Below are 20,443 nucleotides of genomic sequence, written 5' to 3' on the forward strand. Positions count from 1 at the left end.
TTAGGGCTTAAACATATGGATTTTGGGGCAGGGGGGAATATAATTCATTCCATAATCTGTGGTAACCTGTTCTTTTAGTACAAAACATATTTTTAAAGGGATGAGGAAAGAAACTGTTAGAAGCAACTTGAAAATCAGTAGTAAGAAGTGTTCAGTTAGACCAAATGAGAGCTAGAAAAACTAATATATTAATAACTTTTACTAAACCTCTGTGAGACAGATATATGAATATACACACAGAGACATTAGTCATCACAAAATGCCTAAAAAATAGGTGTTAGCCCACGTTTTGGATGATGACATTTAGATACTAAACTTTAATTCAATAATTCACAAAAGTAAACCTGTAGAGATATCTGAATTATTAAAAACTATACATTCTACAAATAGTAACAAAGAAGATGGGTATATACAGTATAATTTAGAACATTTTCAATAAAAAAAATGTTAATTATGGAACATAAACCAGATGAATTTGAGTTACCTGTAAGAGTCATTTCTGTGCTCTGTATTTCCAGATGATTAGAGATAACCATGATGATTGTACACATGACGGAAAACTGTTCACATTACAAACTTAATTCTGTCTTTAGGCGTGTAAATGGTAATAGGAAAAGTCTTGGTTTTGATGAAATAGTGAAAGTTATAATCTTCTCCCCAGAGTGATTATCAAAAGTATAAGAAAACATGCAATTATTTGGATACTATAATCTGTCAAAATAAATTTGTTGCATTTTCAAAAATATTTCCTGTTACAATATAGTTTGTGTGATTTAGAATTAAAAATTCTCATATAAACAATATAAATTGGCAGCTAATATAGTTATGTATATAAGTCGTATTTTTGCTTCAACAACTTTTGCTTAGTTTTGAAATCCCAGTGCCACTTTGATAAATAATCAGGTAATGATTTATTTAGAAGTCAGATATTTAAAAGCCATGTCTAGTAATTAACTTTAAGGCTATAGCAATGAAAGTTAGAGTACCATCAATCTGTTTATGCCATGTCTGCATATGTTCATCATTTAAAAATAGAATAATATTCATATTGATGTATTTGAAAAAATATCAGAGGCAGTTTGAAGTGTATATTCAAATTTTTAAAAAGGGAAAAGAAAAATCTATTTGATGTATTTCATAATAACCTTCAACTTCTGAAAATAATAGCGAGTCACATTCAGGTGAACTTGTAAAACAATTTTAATTTTTACTCAAAATATGAGATGTTATCATTAGCCCTTACATTTGAAAAATGGAGACAATTATATAGGAAAGGAAGAGAAACAAAAGCTATTAGATTTTAAGCTCAAGTTTCAAAAATATCCAGATAATACAAAAAAGCTCCAGATACTTTCCCATTGTCCAACACTGTCAAAATATTGATTTTCATACATTTTCTTCATAACATATTATCATTTATTAGGAATAGTTTTAGATTTTTTTCCTAAATACCATGAAGGCTCCCCAGTAGTACCGCTATTTTATAAACTGACCTGCAGTTGGTTTATTTTTAATCCAATCTATTTGGATTGAAAGAATAAATATCACATACCCAGGGGACACACTTTTATCTGCACCAAATATATTACAATGAAGAAATTCATAGCATTTAACAGCATATTACTGTAATATGATTGGATTGACCAAAGTATGCATCTTTGTATACAAATTCTAATAAGACACCTGAAAAGAAGAGAGAAAAAAAGAAATTACAGGAATAAAGTTTAGCTACATAAACTAATTTTTAGATCAAAACTCACCAGATGTGATAAAATTCTAAAGAAACTGCTGAAAAGTACTGTTCCAAACATGAACTATAATTAGTATTATCTGTCTTAGGAAAATCTCTAGCACAGTAGCTGATCTTCTGTGGAAGTAAAGATACAGGGCTTTGTCATTATTCATTAGGCACAGGAAGGAGACTACTACTTCATTAAGGAAAAAATCTAGATGTGAACTGGTAGCCCCCCATAAGTGTAGTAGAGTTAAACCATCTCCCACCGTAAAATGGCCATATGTTGTATACTTTTAGTTTATTCTGACACTGCAAAGAAGCAAATTACAACCTTACTTAAAATAACAAGAAATGAACAAAGTGAAGCAATAAAAAAAAAACAAAAAAAAAAAAACAAAGTAAAACAATAACAAAAAGAAATCAACAATAACAAAACCCTGGGATGATGAATTTTGTTCGTACCAAAACAATAGTAAGAAACTCATAATTTCTTATACACGGCAACAGTGCAAATAGCATATAGGTCATGTGTACACAATCTCTTCAATGCAGTGCAAGTTTCTTAACAGCCACCTACAAAGAACTGAAGTGTAGTGAATGTATACAGTGGCTGGTTCACTAACACTATAAATAAGAATGGCCAGTGCCATTATGTTTGCTGGCTGAACATTACTCTTGGGCAATACTTAGTCACTAGAGTTTTTTCTTAACAAGCAGTTTCTCATTAACAAGTTCTTGTCAATAGTGAACTAGAATAAATTTTTACTGACCTCCTTGGTTTTTAGGACATTTGTTAATTCTCTGCCTCTTTTTAAAACCCCAGTGTTGTTTAATAGGCAGCCACTAAAATAAATCCTTCCCCTTCCAACTTCCCTTTTTTCCCCCTAAGATGGACCCTCTGTAAACCTAAAAACATATAGTAACTTAATATACAAGGTTTCTCAAAGTGCAAAATGTGTTACATATAGTTTCATAAGCTTCATTTAAACAGCATTTTATACAATACAGTACAGTTTAAGGTTCCCGTTCATAAGTTATACCACTTAACAGACAACCACTTTAAAGTTTAGCCATTAAAAGTAACTCAACGCCTTTTTACACAAGGTTAATATAGTTGAACTGTACAAGCTTTGTTCAGACCAAAATAGTTAATCTTACATTTATCACATATACACATATATTTTTAAAAGCTCTTTAAATGTTTACATATAGCAAGATGAACCATGAATTTTCTTACAGTTTGGTTTCTGATTTGCACACAAACACTGTACACAATATAAAAAAAAAAATTACAAGACAATTCATTTTATGTCTTTCTGCAAACTCTGCTCACCCGGTGACTCTTTCGGGAGGGTTCTTGACCGCTGTAGAACCATGCTAAGCTCTTCAATGACCTTTGATGGCAACTTATTATCAGGGTCCAAAGCAGCTTTGCCATTGATATCCTCAGTCTTCTTCAATGTCTTTAGGCCTTTATGGCCTTTTTGCTGCCCGCAAAGGACCTCAGCCTCTGTGTCCTCCAGACAGTTGAAACTCCTATGTTTTCTGGTTCGATTTCGAAGTTTATCATCCCTGTGCTCCAGGCAATGGGCCACCATGGAGGCTCTTTCCTTTAACGTGCTGTCCCCAGACTCTTGATCACGCTTTTCACCGAGCCGCAGCTTTTCGAGTTCTGCCTTTGCACTCTAAAATACAATAAAATGTCTCACAGGAAAGCAAAATTTGGCCTAATTTAAGTTTAAAAAAATACATTCCATATGAAATCTGATGTTTCTTATATTAGAGTTTATTTCTATGATTTAGGTTCTAACTTTACTTTAACACAAATGGCATGTCCGAATTTATAGACTGATCTTAGAGCTACAAAATCAACTAAAATGTAGACCATGGAAATTCAATTCAACATGCACTTAACACAGCACTTCAAAGATGTCTTTCAGGTTATTTAAATTGACTCGTTTCAAACTTGCCTCTTTTAATTCATTTCTGCATGGATGTGTCACATGTTTGTGCATCTGCAATTCCTACAGTGCTGTAATCATGGCACCAAGAAAAAAGGTAGTCATGTGAGTCAGGGAAATGCTCTGTACTACAGCCCCCTTTTTGAGATTTACAATACATGCTAGCATATTAAAGATGCCACGAAGTATTATGGCAGAGAAATCTGTTTAACTTTTCTCTTTCTTTTCCTCTTCCAAAAATATTTAGTGAAATCTTTCCTCTCACATAATATCTATTAGAATTCCACAGATATATTTTTGAAAACACTAAAATGTTTATGCGCGCGCGCACACACACACACACACACACACACACACACACACACACACTTTTGTATCAGTGGATTAGAGTACACATTCATTAAGTAAACTATTAGGGCTTACATGTACTATAACTCCATTGTGAAATTTGGCCTAATTTTTTTTTTTGGTGTTGTATGAGTTCCTTATATATTTTAGATAACCCCTTACTGGATGTATCACTGGCAAACATCTCCTATTCAATAGATTTTTTTTCATTTTGGTGGGTTTTTTTTGCTGTGCAAAGCTTTGTAGTTTGATGTAGTCCCATTTATATTTTTCCCTTGCCTGAGAAGATATATCCAAAAAAATATTAATAAGGGTAATATCAGAGTCTACTACCTATGTTTTCTTCTAGGAGTTTTATGATTCAGAGGAAAAATTTTCAATTTTTACCAGTTTTGTTTAAATACTTTTAAAACTTTCAACATTGTAATATTTTAAAACATTCTTTGCCAATATGCTGAATCAGCACTTCACGACATTTGGGTTTACAAAAAAAAGTCTTGGTTTAACTACTCATAAATTTTTCACTAATTAGTATTTCATGGAATTATGTTAAGAGCTTTTAGCAATTTCTTCAGAGTTTGTTCATCAGCTTTCTGGTCTTAAGTATGCCAAAAAAATGTCTCTGACATTCTGGATTTGGGATTAAGTAACAAACTATTACATATTCAATTATCCCAATTCTTTACTGGATACTAGTTAATGTATTTTGATCCTAATGACATTTTTTTGCTTTGCTCCATAACTGATCCTAAAGTAATGTCAGGAGAAGCAAGGGTTATAATAGGGCATATCTACTCCATATGTTTGCTTCATTTGTTCAACCTGTGTCTTCTAACTGGGTTCCTAGGAAATGTGACCCTTGGAATTTAAGATTCTAGATTAGCTAAAGAATCCATAGTTTTTTAGAGCAGCTTATTACCAAGAAAAACTATAAATGCATTAAGGCAGGAGGGACAAGCTCACGATTTCCTGGAGTCTTATCCTTCTCCTTGATTACATCAGAACAGAAGGACTGGGTAGGCCACAAAGGTAATTAGCCATTATTTTCAAAACTTTTATACAAGAGGAATATTACACTGGGATTAATGTTCAAGGAAAGATAGGCATGGAACAATATTTTTAAAAATCTGATCATTAAATTAAAATGGCTTTAGTCTTTCAAAAGATAAGCTATTTGAATTTCTTGTTTTCGAAACAGAAACAATTCCAAACCTAGCCTCTAAGAATATCTGTTACATGCTTTACTTTTTGCTTTGAGGGACTCGATAAAGGCACTGAAACATGAATTAGCCCCAAAGTATCTAATGAGTTTTGAGTGTAAACAGCCTATGTCCTTTCCTGAAGAAACTGAACTTCAAGATTAATGCCGCCTGAGTTCTCCATGCCCCTCAAGGTGAGAAGAAAAACAAACAGCAGCCAAAGACACATGCCCAATCTTCTCTATTGATGAACAGAGGTCATCTCACAGTTTCTTAAATTAAGTGGGACACTCCTTGGTTCTCAAACCACTGGAATTTGATTGTGTTACTAGAAAGTCTAGTTACCATGGCTCCAGACACATTCTGCCATGGGCTCCTTCTAAGGTTGTAAGAAGTTAATCTGTGAAACTGTGATTTTACCACCAGAATTTCCGACGTATTTAAAATTGCTTGGCTATTTTAGGGATAAGAAAATAAGTGGTATTGTGCATATTTAATTGGGTGGTCAATGATGTTATTAAAACTAATCGTTTAAGAGAAGTTCAAAAAATAAACTTCAAAAAGTGCCATAGGGTTATCCATATTTTCTTGATGTGACTTTTCTTATGCTTTTCAAAGTGATTATTCCAGTGCTTTTGAAGCCAATGAAGTGTTTTAATGCACTTAATCACAATTAAGACATAAGAAAACAAATGCTATAATTAATATAAAAGAAATAAAATCCTAACCTACCTCGATATTTCTCCGGGCTTGGGTTGCATTTTTCTCCTGCTGGATGGGAATTAGAGGCAAACCTCCAATTTTGGGATTTTTGGTTATAGAACGTTTTCGTTCCTTTCCAGCTGGTGGCCGTATATCATTTTCATGCTGTGGAAACACAATTGCTTGCCGTTGGTGTGTGATTTTATTATGTGGTGTACACCATGTTATATGGTCACTTGACTCCTTTCCTATATATCCAAATAGAACGATCTGCTTTCCATGAGAATGTCATCTGTAATTATGATGCAACTCTGGTGGCAACATCGCTCAAAGAGGTAAAACTCTTAAGTGGACTGAGCTTTGAGGTCTCAGTTCAATTTCTAAGTTTCAAATACATGCCTTCTCTAACTACTTATCAAACCAAAAGGGGGGAAATATTTAAGAAAACTGGGAAATCTCTTTGTGAGAGAAAAATAACACACTTGTGTACATTTCTAGGCCTTATAATCAAAGTAACTATGCATTCACATTTTCTCTACGATAGCCGACTTTAGTGTGAACATAATAATTTGACCTTATATACCCCAAGTCAATCTAAGGCATGTCTATCAGAAAAATTAGCCTTATTGTACGACCTTTTTCATCTAATTGAAGACCAAAAAAATATTACCTTGTACACAGAAATTTATACTGAAAATCATTGCATAATAGGGTGTGGCACATTTGTTCTCAAATTATTGACTATATATTCTGGCTACTGTGCAATTACAGATATGACTGGGAAAAAGTTAATTTTGCAACTATAGAGAGAACTATCCATAGGAAAAAATAAAAGCTCTTGAATCCTAAATCCTTGAGATATGCATATAAAAGTGAATCTACTCCTCAGGGTAGATTCATTTGTCAGAAGTTGGGAAAAGCAAACTGATTTTCAGACAACAATCTATTAAAGAAATACAGAATACCAACTATAAAACGAGCAGCTTACAGATGTTATAACGAGATGAAAAACACTTGGTAAACCATATAGCTAAATGCCTACTCTTATTTTCCACTACTCTTAAGATTCAACAGATTTTTGTTCTTATATTGCAGTTAGTATTTTAATGTAGTATTTTATAGCACAGAATTCACTTCAACAAATGTTGACCTTATATAATAGCTAATTTACATTGAGTGGCATATGCTAGACTTTGTGCTTATCAATATACATATATTATCTCCTTTAATTCTCAATGATCTTACAGTGTAGGTCCTATTATTACTAGATAACATGTAAGATCTGTCCTTGAATTTTAGTGAAGAATTTACTTTGGTTCAACAAATCTACCACAGTAGATTATGCAATATTTCAATCAGAGGGAAAGTTATAGGCTTCATAATATTATTTTTATGTCAAAGTCCCAAACTTGGTCAAAATTTTGATATTATATAATTAGGATGTTCCCAACATGTAAAGCTGGGAGAAAACTGGTTTGGAAGGAATTAGATAATCCTATGAATAATGCTTACACTTTTACTCAGATGTATCGTACAGGTACTAAATGATATTTTGAGGAACCAAAGAAAATGCATTTTTCAAACACTATTTCTTTTTCTGGCATGATAAACAATGCTGGGTATACTGGCTAATTAGTTTTCACTGGATTGATCCAAGAGGTATTTTTCCCCACAGCAACAATATTAGATCTAAGTTGTGACATTTATAGTTATATGTCACTTCAAAAGTTACACTGCATGGATCATACAGCTGAGAATCACACTTTCATTATTATAACCAATGATCACACCTCAAATCTTCATTTCTGTCTCCTTTCTTTTCCCACAGCTTTGCTGAAGTATAACTGACAAAACTGTAATATATCTAAAGTATACAATGTGATGATTTGATACATGTATAATATTATGAAAGGATTTCCCTCCATCAAGTCAATTAACACATTCATCACCTATTTACCTATTTTTGTTTGGTGAGAAGATTTAAGTTTTACTTTCTTAACTTTAAATTATACAATAGAGTGTTATCAACTATAGTCACCATGTTATACATTAGATCCTCAGACCTTAGTCACCTTATAACCGTAAGTTTTGTACCTTTTTACCAATCTCCCTATTTCTCCCAGCAATCACTTTTCCACTCTGTTTCTACGAGTTTGACTATTTTTTTAGACTCCACATAGAAGTGATACCATGCAGTATTTGTCTTTCTCTGTCTGGCTTACTTCACTTGGTATAATGCCCTCCAGGTTAATCCATGCTATTGCAAAAGATAGGGTTTCCTTCTTTTTTAAGGCTGAATAATATTCTGTTATATATATACACCACATATTCTTGACCCATTTATCTGTCAACACTTAGGTAGTTTCCACACCTTGGCTATGGTGAATAATGCTGCAATGAACACGGGTCTGCCACTCACTTTCTGACCCTGATCTCTTGTTTCTATCTAATCACAGCCTCATTTATCTACATAGCAATTTTCTTGATAGAATATTTTGTATCTATCACCTGCTTTTTCCTCTGTCCTCAACACTTCTTACTTCTTTTGCTTTTTTTTTTTCTGTTATACCTGACCTTCAAATTTGTTATGTCCTATGGCTTATTTGTCAATCATCTCTTTCCCCTCGTACAACCCCTCTCCCCTTCTCAGTCTCTCTCAATCTTACCCAAACCCTGGCTTTATATGCAATCTAAATACTGACTTCCCCCAAATCTACATTTCAGGCACAAACTTTCCTGGGTTTTTGATCCATACATCCGACCTGCTACTCAGCATATCCATTTGTATGTCTTATAGGCATCTCAAATTTCATGTGGCCAAAACAGAACTGTTTTTTTCTGCATCTCTGGTAATGCCACCTACATTTGCCAGTTCCCCAAGGCCAAAAAATTAGACTCTTCCCTTGATTTCTCCTCCTTTCAAACTTCTGTAGCCTATCAATCTTCAAGCCTTATTGGCTCTACCTTTAAATATTCTTGAATCTAAATACGTCTTAACAGATAACACTGTCATAACACTAGTCTGAGCTTATTTTCTTCCACATTGCTGCTTTTCCTGCTTCCATCTTTGACCTCCCCTATAATGTAGCCTCAACAAAGTAACTAAAATTATTTTTCAATTAATATAAATCTGATTACATATCCTTCCCATGAAAACTCCTAAAGTGGGACTATATGATCTGTCCCATCTTCATCTCTTATATACTCTCTCACATAAGCCTTCATAATGTTCATGGAATAAGCCAAAATTATGACATCTTGGGCCTTTGCTGGCCCCTATCCACGAAATATGTCCCTCCACCCCACCCCTTACTGCATACCTGCATGACTCGCTCCTCCTTTCAGACACATCTCTCAGCTACTCAGAAAGGGATTCCCTGAGAACTTTTCTCAATTAGTGCCCTCCCATACCTCAGTCACGCTGGCTTTCCTTTCTCTTGTTTATTGTACTTATTCATTATTTTACTTTATCACACTAATATCTATTTGAAATTTTATCAGATTACTTTCTTCTTTCTTCTTTTATATGTACTAATTGAGCACATACTTTATAAAGGGCATTGGGTTCCATGATGCAGATTACATTTGGGTCTAATAAGACTGACAGAGTCCTTCCTCTCATGGAGTTTACATTGTATTAGGAAAGACAGGAATGGAAACTAAATACACAAATGCTTTTTAATTAGTGTTACAATGTTGAAGCACAGGATGTCAAGTATTCCCACAGCCTAAAAGTCTCATTGGAAAATGGGAGTGTTTCTGAGAATGTGACATGTAAGCTGCAACCTAGAGGACTTCTGAGGCCGGGGTCAGGATGGGGATGGGTGAGAGAAAAGACTTCTAGGCACCAGAAAGACTAATTGTAAAGGACACTTACTGTTGATTTGTGGGTATGTGTTGACATATAAATTAACATTTGCTATTTTCCTGTTTCCTTATGGAGGTGAGCCATTAAGTCCTTAAATTCAAAAGGAACTCTATGTTTACATGAATCCTAAGAAATGGAATGAACAAAGGAAAGGAAATCAGGCTGAATCTCTGGGGCCAAGACAGCAAAGGATGGTGAGGAGGGAAGAAATAACCTGGTCTTGTGAGCAAGCTCTGCTTCCTGGCTTTTTATACCTTTGTTTTCAACTACAGAGTTGACTGACTCCAATTATTAAAACAAAAAAATCAACTTAGATGCACCATGAACAGACAATGTAACAGTTTTCAACTGTGGTCCCAACTTTACTAAAATACTTCAAATCTTAGTTTTTAATGTAGGACTTGAATATCTGAATTTTTAATCAGTCGCACACACAAAAAGAAAAGTCACTAAAAAGTTAGCAACCAGTCTTTTTTTGTAAATATATTCCCAGGTAGTAATAGCAGCATCGGGCTGAGAAGAACAGTGTTTATTAACCACTGGAGAGGTTAATTAAATGAACACAGAAAAATGGTTTTCAAAACAAATGACCAGATTTGGGGGTGAATTAACTTCTCATTTGTAAGAGAAACAGGGAAGTACATCTTCAGTAATAAAGAGTGGCAACTTAATCATTACCAGTGAATGTCAATGTTCTTGTGGGAAGCATTGCTGGGAATTCAGCCAAAGTTGGGGAAAAAACCAATTCTATTAATGAGACTACTGAAACCTTCCCCGAAAGTGAGTCCTCCATGGAGGAGACTGAATGGGGAATTGAGTAGATGGGTTTGCCTCTGGCACTTCTGGGTTTAAAGCACTAACTTAATGTATGGTCTTGAGTAAATGATGGAACCTTTGTTAACCTTCATTCCCTCATCTATAAGCAATGCCATGCATGGTCTGTTGCAAGGAATATGGGAGTTAACTCTTTGAAGTACCTAGAACATTATAAGTATTAAAGAAATGTAGGTTCCTGTCCTTGTTTCTGGATTGGCAGGGGTGGGGAGAATAGGAGCTCACAAGAAAAACAAAAGAGAAAACAGCACACTTTGCTAAATGAAGATCAGTGTGGGACTCCGGCAGGATGGCAGTTTAGACAAGGCCTCGTTTCTTATCCTATTGTCTTGAAGCAATACACCTCTCCTAAGCTTAGGAGCTGCTGGGCTGGCTAAAAAGAAGCTTCAACAAAGAAAGTAAACTCTCTTACAAAAGAGCAGTCGATAAATCTGGATTCTCATCTATTAAAAATATACAAATGAGAAAATAAAAGTATATGCATAGAACTCATTAAATGTTACCAGAAAATCACCACCAATCTAACATTTCCTATAAGCCGTTATTACACTTCCCTAGACAGCTGAAACAGGTATCATACCTGGGCAATAAAGACACTGGACATCCACTCCATCTGAGTTTGTAAACTATCACAACACAGGTGCCTGCAAAACAAGGTTTATAAAATACATAATTCAAGAAGACAATGCACTATTCTCCAGTGTATCTGTTTTGGTGATTATGTGATCAGAAACCCCTTTGGGTTTCTCCGATTAATAATTTAATGCAATCAAAATGGGAGCATTTCAGTACAAGTTGCTTCAGGCTTCTGTTAAGTATATAATATTAAAATAATAGTGTAAATATACTACTAATTTAAATATGCTAGTTTAAATAAAATATATCTAAATGTTTTGATAATTGCTGAACAAAAATTAGCAATATTTTTGGAAAGGTGGAAAAGTCAATGTCATTTGCTTTCTCAGGTGCATGATGGTGAACTATTTTTCCCCAGAAACTCCAAGCCTGAGAAGAGAAATATGTGCATGTTTTCTTAACAGCAGATGTAAAAAAAAGTCTAAGACAGTCTCTATCATTATGATAAACATTAAAACTCACAAGACTCATGAAAAATAAATTAAATAAAAAACCATTGCATGTCCAACAACACTGATTCAGTAACTTTTTATTGAAAACCTATACATAACAGAGATCTTACCCTCAAGGTTCACATAGTCCATGAGGGAACCCAGACATGTAAACAAATAAAACACAGTGAGAAAAAAAGAAAGCTGAACACACAATAGAAACAGCACACTTGGGGATGAGACAGAGGCTATTTCCTATAAGATGAAAATTTTTTGACTGATGTTAAAATGAGAAAATGGACATTTTAATGTTAACTACATTTTTTGTATTCCTCCATTAAAAACAATTTAGAAAAATGCTAAAATTTCTGAAATATTCTTGCTTCTTTCATTAGATTCTCATAAAGACATTGTCCTTTCCCATTACCAGTACAAGAAAACTCTTCTCTACAAATCATTTTAATTGCACACCCATGTGTACAAAACGCTGTAGATACAAAGAAAACATAAATAATAATTAGAGGTGAGTGTTATTTCATACGACTTTTGGGGCATCTGAGCTACGATTTGAATGAAGGATAGTTGAATCTGCCAGATCAGGAAGAGAATGGGGTGATAAGGGAAGGGAGCAGCATACAGTTTAGAAGGCAACTCAGTAAGGGCTCCACATATATTAAACATGTAGATATGAAGCAGCAAGGCATGTCTGGTAAATTAAAGACACATTGTTTTATTATTAAGTAAAAAGGAAAAGTCGTGGGGATGAAGCTGATGGAACCCATGCCAACAATTCTGTAGTTTATCCTGTAGGTAACAGGTTTCACAGAAGAGTTTTAAAGCAGGAAAGACACATAATAAATTTAGAAAGTCTCTTGGGTGGCTGAGTGGAGAGTGTACTAGAAGATAAAAGCAAAGAAGGCATTAAAAAGAACACTTAGGACTTCTAGAATGTTTCAGGCAGATGAATGAAGGCATGGCCCCGAGGATACAGGGGTGTGGGTGAGTCGGAGAGCTACTGAAGAGACACATCTGCTATACTTTAGTGACTGATTACACACAGGCAGCTGAGAGAGAGGAGACTTGTAGTACAATCTCTCAGGAGAGGGGCTACATCCTGGTGACATCAAGTGAAAAAAAGTACATATATGGAAAGAATAGGTTTGAGACCAAGATTTTTTTTAAACTGAGTTTTGGCTAGTTCTTATCCCTTATTTAAACCTGAATTTTGCCTGCTTATCCCATATAAACTGAGATTCAACACTCATATAATAACTAGGAAGAAATTAGATGTAGTGTCTCTTAAGAGACATTGGCGAATAAGGTAAATGGGATTGAAATGGACCTTAATCCTGAAGCAAATCTATTTTCCTCTTCTTAGACAAAGTATTGAGAAAAGATTTTAATGTCATTTAGGTGAAACTTTCTGTCTATAGATCTGCCAAATCACAACATTATTCATTTACTGAAGTTATCATCAAAATATCAAATCCCAAACTGCCAGTTGTTAACTTACCAGTGATGTTTCTCAGAATATGCTGTCAATCCCCAACTGCGTCACAAGGGAAAAAATAAAGCACATACATATTAAAAATGATAAATTTTACAAAACTAGAAAACAGGATCAGATGTTAACCCTATTCTCCGTTTAGGAAAAAAAAACTGCAGCTCGCGTAGGAATGTTGTTTTTTAGGATATGACATTTTCAGCGATTGAACTACTATAAAGGAATGCTATAAACAGAATGATGTCATTTGTTTCCAAAGACTATTGATGTACTAGAGTGACGTGAAAATAATAAAAGTGAGGTATTTCATGGCAAACTTTAGGGGTAAGGTTAAGACTGTAATCCGCAGGTTATCTCGGGGCAAATAGGAAAAGAGTTAAGGAGGTGATATTTATTGGTGAGAATGCATAACAGAATTGATACTCTCAAGTCATGATTCAATGGTTATGATTTATCTAGAGGCAAATGATAAATGTTCAGGGATTTGGCTACAAATTTAAATATGCAGAAGGGAGACAGAGGGAAGGAGCCTTGTGATGTCATCAGGCATGGGGGAAATCTCTCAGAAGATATTCTTGGCTGAGTAAAGGCCGACATCCAGGAAAATGGCCAACATGAGATACACAACGGCCTGCTGATATTGTGAGAAATTAAAAAATATGCCAATTGCTACACAGATATATATGTGCTGGACTTAAAATTAAGCATGGAGGCAAAAGTGAGAAAATTTTAAGTAACAGAATCTCAAAGTTCATTAAAATGATATTTCATGCGACAAGTGCAAATACAAACATTAATTAGCTAACCAAAGTAATTTGTGATAAGAATGGTATAAATCAAATGCTGTGTTGAGTCAAGTGTTAAAGAGGAACATGATGTATAAGAGGATTCTACTTCCTCTCTACCATCTATGTGCTGTGAATTTACTGCCAAATTTGGCAAAGCAAAATGGGCAAATTATAGAGCCAGGAACAAGACATTCTAAAAGCCAAGCATCAGGAGTCTAGAAGGCAGCATCTACTGTCCTGTATGTAGACTTACTTGAGACATTCCTTATGTCCTCAGGTTGTGACTGAGTAAGGAACAGGATATAGAGAAACTCGTGTGTTTCCCAATGAACAGGGCCTTCTGGGGATTTATTTTACAAAAGGGTCATGCAATCACTCAAGAGCTCGACTTCAGTGGGAACATCATCCCTCATCTACCCACACAGGTTCTCCTGATCTGCCAATCGGTCCTCTGGCAACTTAAGGAATCTATCTAAGCTTAATTTATAAGAAGTTAGACTAATGCCACTGATCCCTAAATCCTTTAACAGTCTTTCCCCATAACTTTTCAACCACCCTTCACTGTCAAGGTTTACCTTGTTGGAGGCTTCATTTTCTTTTTCACTCCAAGATAAAACTTCATTGAACTGAGAGAAAACATTTTGTCATATTTACTACTCTGTAAGAAAAACGAAATTATAGGTAATTAAACAGATTTTTATAAGTATCCTTATATTTGGCTTGAATGTTAATGATTGGGTTTAGAATTGTTTAGTTTCTCCACTGTTTTAGAAATAACAAGTTTTAAAATATTGTTTTGATTACGATGTTATTAATTGAAATAATTTTGGATATATATGTATGCCGATATATGTGTGTATATGTGTATTTAAACACACACACACAATAATCCTGTACTCAAAATACCTGGGACCAGATGTATATTGGAACAGATAATTTTTCATATTTTAAAAATACAATGTATAAGCAATATGTTATGTAACTCCACCACACCACTAATATTATCTGGAGCAGCATCCTGTATTCAAATATATTCATATTTCCATATTAAAATGCATGATGTTTCATATAATGTGAGCTAAATAAAGGCTATAAATATAGACTGAATGTCTGTATCCCCCAAATTTATACACTGAAATCTAATCCCCAATGTGATGGTGTTTGGAGGTGGGGCCTTTGGGAGGTCATTAGGTCATGAGGGTGGGGCCCCATGAAAGGGGTCGGTTCCTTTATAAAAAGGGTCCAGAGAGCTAGCTAGCTCCTTCTCTTTCCTCCATGTGAAAAAAGAAAGAGAAGCCAGCAGTCTACAACCTAAATTAGGCCCTCACTGAACCTGACGGCGCTGGCACACTGATCTCGATGTCCGGCCTCCAGAACTGTGAGAAAATTCCTGTTATTTATAAGCCACCCAGTCTATGTATGGTGCTTGGTTACAACAGCCTGAACTAAGACAAATATCTTCATGTTGGTTTGGGTCAGGCTTTACGTTGCGATTTCCTATACTTTTTGAATTTCAGAATTATGGAAAACATACTATGAACCTATATGGGCACATACTGAACTATCTCAAATATCCATCCATGTTAATGAAAATTTTCACTAATTCATGTAAGTAGACTAAAAAAAAATTTACATACATTTGCTTTACATTAATTATACATTCTCCATACATATCAAGACCTATTTGTGAATAATATTCAAAAAAGTTTTAGTCCTTGAATATAGACCATCAGGAAAGTTGTCTAACAGAAGCAAAACTTAAATCATTATAATTTAAAAAATACCAAACCACACATATTATTTATCCTTAGATACTCAGAAATAGATTTTATGAAGATAATAGCCATGGAAATAATTATTAATAAGTAGTCCCCATAGCCTCAAAATTCTCAAAAAATTTTCTTGTTTTAAACTGGCAGGCAGATAGCTTTTATAACTCAGATCCAGGGCCAAGTGTCAGAGACCTGGGTGAAAATCTGTATTGCTACTTACTAGTTTGTGACCTCATATTCTCTTGGCCCTTATTTCTTGTTTGTAAACAGGGATAATAAAAATATTGACTCTCTCATTGGGTTATTATTAAGATTAAATGAGAAAGTAAAGGGTTACTGTGAAGGATTATTGTACAGATTCAATTTAAAAAATTACTAAAAGGGTTTAGTCTAGTAATTGGCATATAGTAAGCATGCAGGAAATTATTACAGCTATTATTATAAATTTAAAACACGTTGCTTCATAGAAATTGCAATATAGATAAGGTGTTAGGATCCTAAGACAATGCACAAAAGCCTATTTAGCAAATATGAAGCTCCAATCAGTACTAAGTTCCATAAAACAAACTCTTACTATGAAATCTGTTCTTTATGAAAGCAGCCAAATTTGAAAAGAGTGGAAAATATGTTTATAAAATAAAAACTTGGTTTCCATGGAGAATACAGGTTAGAAAAATATAGAGGAAATATAGAGGAAAAAACAAGCAGGAAAAGGATCAGGAATTATACTTGGGTGACCGATGACCCCTGTGGCAGCCTAGAATTTACATGGTGGATTTACTCCTAGTCACTATTATTAATGTTTGTTCTTATTATAATGGTAGATAATTGAAAAAAAATTTTCTTGGATGTTTTTCCCTTTATAGCTAGATTTCTAGAAATGGAATCACTGGGTCAAAGATTAAGAACAAAGTTTTGGCTAAAATGATAGGGACATTCAGTTAAATGTATATTCATGTATTTGCTATCAATTTTCTGCTTTGATTTGGTCAACAATTTATCCACATCTTATTTGTTTCATTAGTTATTTACATATTAAACATGAAATTGCTTTGTCTTTTTAATTTTTAATTGAAATATTCTACCCAAATTGCTGTTTGCCTTAATTTTGCTGTTTACTTAATTACCTGGTCATATAGCTTAAAGGATTGCTATTTTTAAAGTCTTGATTTTTTTTTTTGTCAATCCGGAAGGATATTTTATATACAGTATAGATAAGAATTTAACTGAAATTTTATGTTAACAATTTTCCCAACCCTACTTATTAAACAAACTTTTCTTCAGACATGGATTTATGGTTGCATATTTATCAAAAACAAATTGTGATATATGCAATTAAGGATTTTACCTGACTTCATGGCACCATTGCTATCTCTGTTCATTTTTATGCCAGGATCATATTATGCAAGCTATTTTCATTTTATTATACATATTAATATTTAGATGGAAAATACTTCACATTTATTTTACTTTTTATGCCCCAAAACATTTTGCCTGTATTCTTAATTGTTTACCCTTTGAGATGAATTATCAAATCATTTTTGCCAAGTTTTAAAAATTATTCCCTTTGGGATTTTGAAAAAAATTAAAACCTATAAACCAATATTAGTATACTTTACATGAATTTTATTTCAAGAAGTAAAGTTCAATAGTTTTATATAAACCTCTACTTCTTGTTAATGTCATTTTCTGGTAGTTCGTATGTTTTGACTTTTTATGCCAACTGAGGACTGGTTTTTGAGAAGTGATTTTTTTTTAGTTTGCTACTTTACTGAACGTTAATGAATTTGAACTATCTAATGCAGAACAGTGAGATAACATTGTAAAGTAGTAAGTGTCCCATTCAGGAAAGAGTCAAGGAGAAGAGAACTTAAGAACGTGCACAGCAGAGGAGACTCCTGGCCACCTTTTTCAAAAGTTAAAACAGATTACAACTGAAATTAACATCCCTCCTCAAAGACTGCTGTTCCCTCAGACATAGCCCCAACTGAGGCAGCAGGTTAGGGTAGGAGGCAGCAATTCCGGCAGTGTGGGTAAGATGGGACTTGACTGAGAATGAGAAGCTCTATGCCTGAACTAGGCAGTCCTCCTTCAAGAAGCCATTGCTGAGTAAGTCTAGGATTGCCTACATTTTGAAGCACTTTCGGTAATAAATTGAGAGTCTGAAGTCACACAACTGATTCCCAGCCCCTCCTGACTTGTAAGCTCATTACTTTATACCATATCCTGCCCCCACCTCCTTGCCAAAAAAGAGGATAGAATTTGAGAGATCAGCAATGGTGGAAAGAAAGCTTTTTTAGTTTCAATCTTTCAACTGAATATGCATAAAGAGGAACTATAAAGATCCTAATGGAAACTTCTATAAAAAGAAACCTCATTTGGCAAGAAAACTTTACTGTTGGCTTATTACAACTCTTTTTTGGGATGTGTATTTTCTGAAGAATTTTTCAAAAAGTTTAATATGCTGGCATGTTATGAAGTCTCTAATGTGTTCCTTTAGGCAATATATTTCAAAATAAAGTTTTTAACAAAGCCAATTAGTGTGCTTAAAAAGTTATTCTTGTGGTTAAAAGGAATTTACTTATTAGTGTATGCAACTTTTAACGACCCCCCCTTACCCATTTGCTTTTTTCACACCATTAAGAGTATAATGGTAATATTCTCCGAAACTTCTCACCTTTTATGTAAATCAAGTCTGAAAACATTTTAATTAACATTTTCTGTGCAGGGAAAATTCTCTAAACAAAATATATCTTCCCCTGTGTATTAGTCTAATTTGTTGTTAATGAGCATTCATAAATTATCTCTAATTAACACCAGTCTCTTTAAGTACATTTTCCAATTTGCAATTTTTACTCCCTCTAAGTAAATCATTTTCTAAATATATACAAGCACATATATATTAACGGCAATTGTCCAAACCAGAACCAAATATTTATTCAAATAAGTTAGGAGATTGTTACTATTGGTTATTTACTAAAAAATCATTTGAAAAGTTAACATTGCCAATGATTCAACCATTAATATTAACAGGGACAGACATGAAAAAGTATCCAGCAAAATAAATTCATATGTTGAAAATAGTAGTTGAGCTTAAAGGAAAACAGCAGGTCTCTCATCTGCTTGTCTTAATGTGCAAATTAAAGTATCGGTTGCATTAATTTATTCCAACAGACGTACAAACATAACTTTCAAGCACTTAGTAGACTATAATTCCATAACCTGAGGTCACTGTGATAATAAATGTGTTCAATGTCCTTAAAGAGCATTGTCTAATATTGTATGATCTCACTTATATGTAGACTCTAAAAAAGTCAAATTCATAGAAGCAGAGTAGAATGGTTGCCAGGGGCTCAAGGGAGAGGAGGATGCAGAGATGTGGGTCAAAGGGTACAAAGTCTGTTATGCAGTATGGATAAGTTCTGGAGATCTAATATACAGCATGGTGACTATAGTTAATACTGTATTATACACATGAAATCTGCTGAGAGTAGATCTTAATTGTTCTCATCACACACTCACAATAAATCTATGTGAGCTAAAACATATGTTAATTAGCTTGATTGTAATAATCACTTCACAATGCATATGTATATCAAACCATGTTGTACGAGGTAAATATATATAATTTTTTTTTGCCAATTATATACCTCAATAAAGCTGGGAGAAAGTTATTTCAAATGTCAGAAAAAGCACTTTTTCAGAGAAGCTCTCAATATTATCACTGTCTACCAGTTTATATGAATTACTTTAGATTGAGCAGGATTACCCTTTCAAAGATATATAAGTTCTTAAAACATATTCCGTTAACGGATATGAGATTCCTTGTTTCATTTACAAAAACAAATCCATAGGAAAAAGACACTTCTCCTGGAACTGCCTTCCCTGTGGTAGATTTTAAAATTGACATCAGCTTGGGGTGAACGCTATAAAAAACTGAATTGTATGGATTGTCATATTTGAAAATATTTGGTATTATTTAAATGAAAAAGACTTACTCTCTTTAAATGACATTCTGTCAGCAAAAAACACCTCGCTAAAACATTACAAAATCATTGTTTATTAAGTCCCTACACAGAGCCTTTGGACTCAACATCTGGGAATGAATTCTGACTCTGTCACTTACAGGCCATGTCATCTTGGGCAAGTTATGTAATATCTTGGTAGGCTCCATTTCTTAATCTGTAAAGTTGAAATAATAATAGTACCAATTTCATAAGGTTAAAGAAAAAAATGGGATAATCCAAATGAACTGTATGGAACTCTGCTTTCCATAGTCATCCCTTGAATGTTACTTGCTGCTATTAAGATTGCGCAGCCGTTACTACTACTACTGACTGCTAGTTGTTTGCAGCCACCTGCTGCTGCTACACAATGAAAGTCTCCATTCCTTAACAGGACTAAACATTTCAGGTTGATAATTTTAAATATCGTAAGCAGATATACAACTGCAAAAGTGACCCTAAACCAACATATTGTGTATACAGAAGGGTGGGGATTAAAGAATTCAATGTAATAAAGATCAAGGTGGTGACCTGTCGACAAAAAACAAATTTCGATCAGATTCAGATCTAGATGGCTAGAATAACCAGCTGTGAAATCTAGCATTTACTTTCGTGGACACAAACTTACATGTTCATGAACCTGAAAATCGGATGTGTTCGG

The 20,443-nt window shown here is 34.0% G+C and overlaps 1 protein-coding gene across 1 annotated transcript in view; it reads right to left on the reverse strand.

The window, feature by feature from the left end:
- Positions 1-1,182: 1,182 nt before the first annotated feature.
- Positions 1,183-20,443, reverse strand: part of ARAP2 (ArfGAP with RhoGAP domain, ankyrin repeat and PH domain 2) — a 171,545-nt gene continuing 152,284 nt past the window's right edge. Inside the window, exons 29-33 of the mRNA XM_023534268.1 lie at positions 14,582-14,664; positions 13,228-13,263; positions 11,228-11,291; positions 5,976-6,110; positions 1,183-3,420 (exon numbers count right to left, since the gene is read on the reverse strand). Coding sequence (XP_023390036.1) covers positions 3,037-3,420; positions 5,976-6,110; positions 11,228-11,291; positions 13,228-13,263; positions 14,582-14,664 — 702 coding nt within the window. The 3' untranslated portion in view covers positions 1,183-3,036. The remainder of the gene's footprint in view (positions 3,421-5,975; positions 6,111-11,227; positions 11,292-13,227; positions 13,264-14,581; positions 14,665-20,443) is intronic.

This window comes from Pteropus vampyrus, unplaced genomic scaffold, assembly GCF_000151845.1.
Source record: "Pteropus vampyrus isolate Shadow unplaced genomic scaffold, Pvam_2.0 Scaffold5, whole genome shotgun sequence".
Lineage (NCBI taxonomy): Eukaryota > Metazoa > Chordata > Mammalia > Chiroptera > Pteropodidae > Pteropus > Pteropus vampyrus.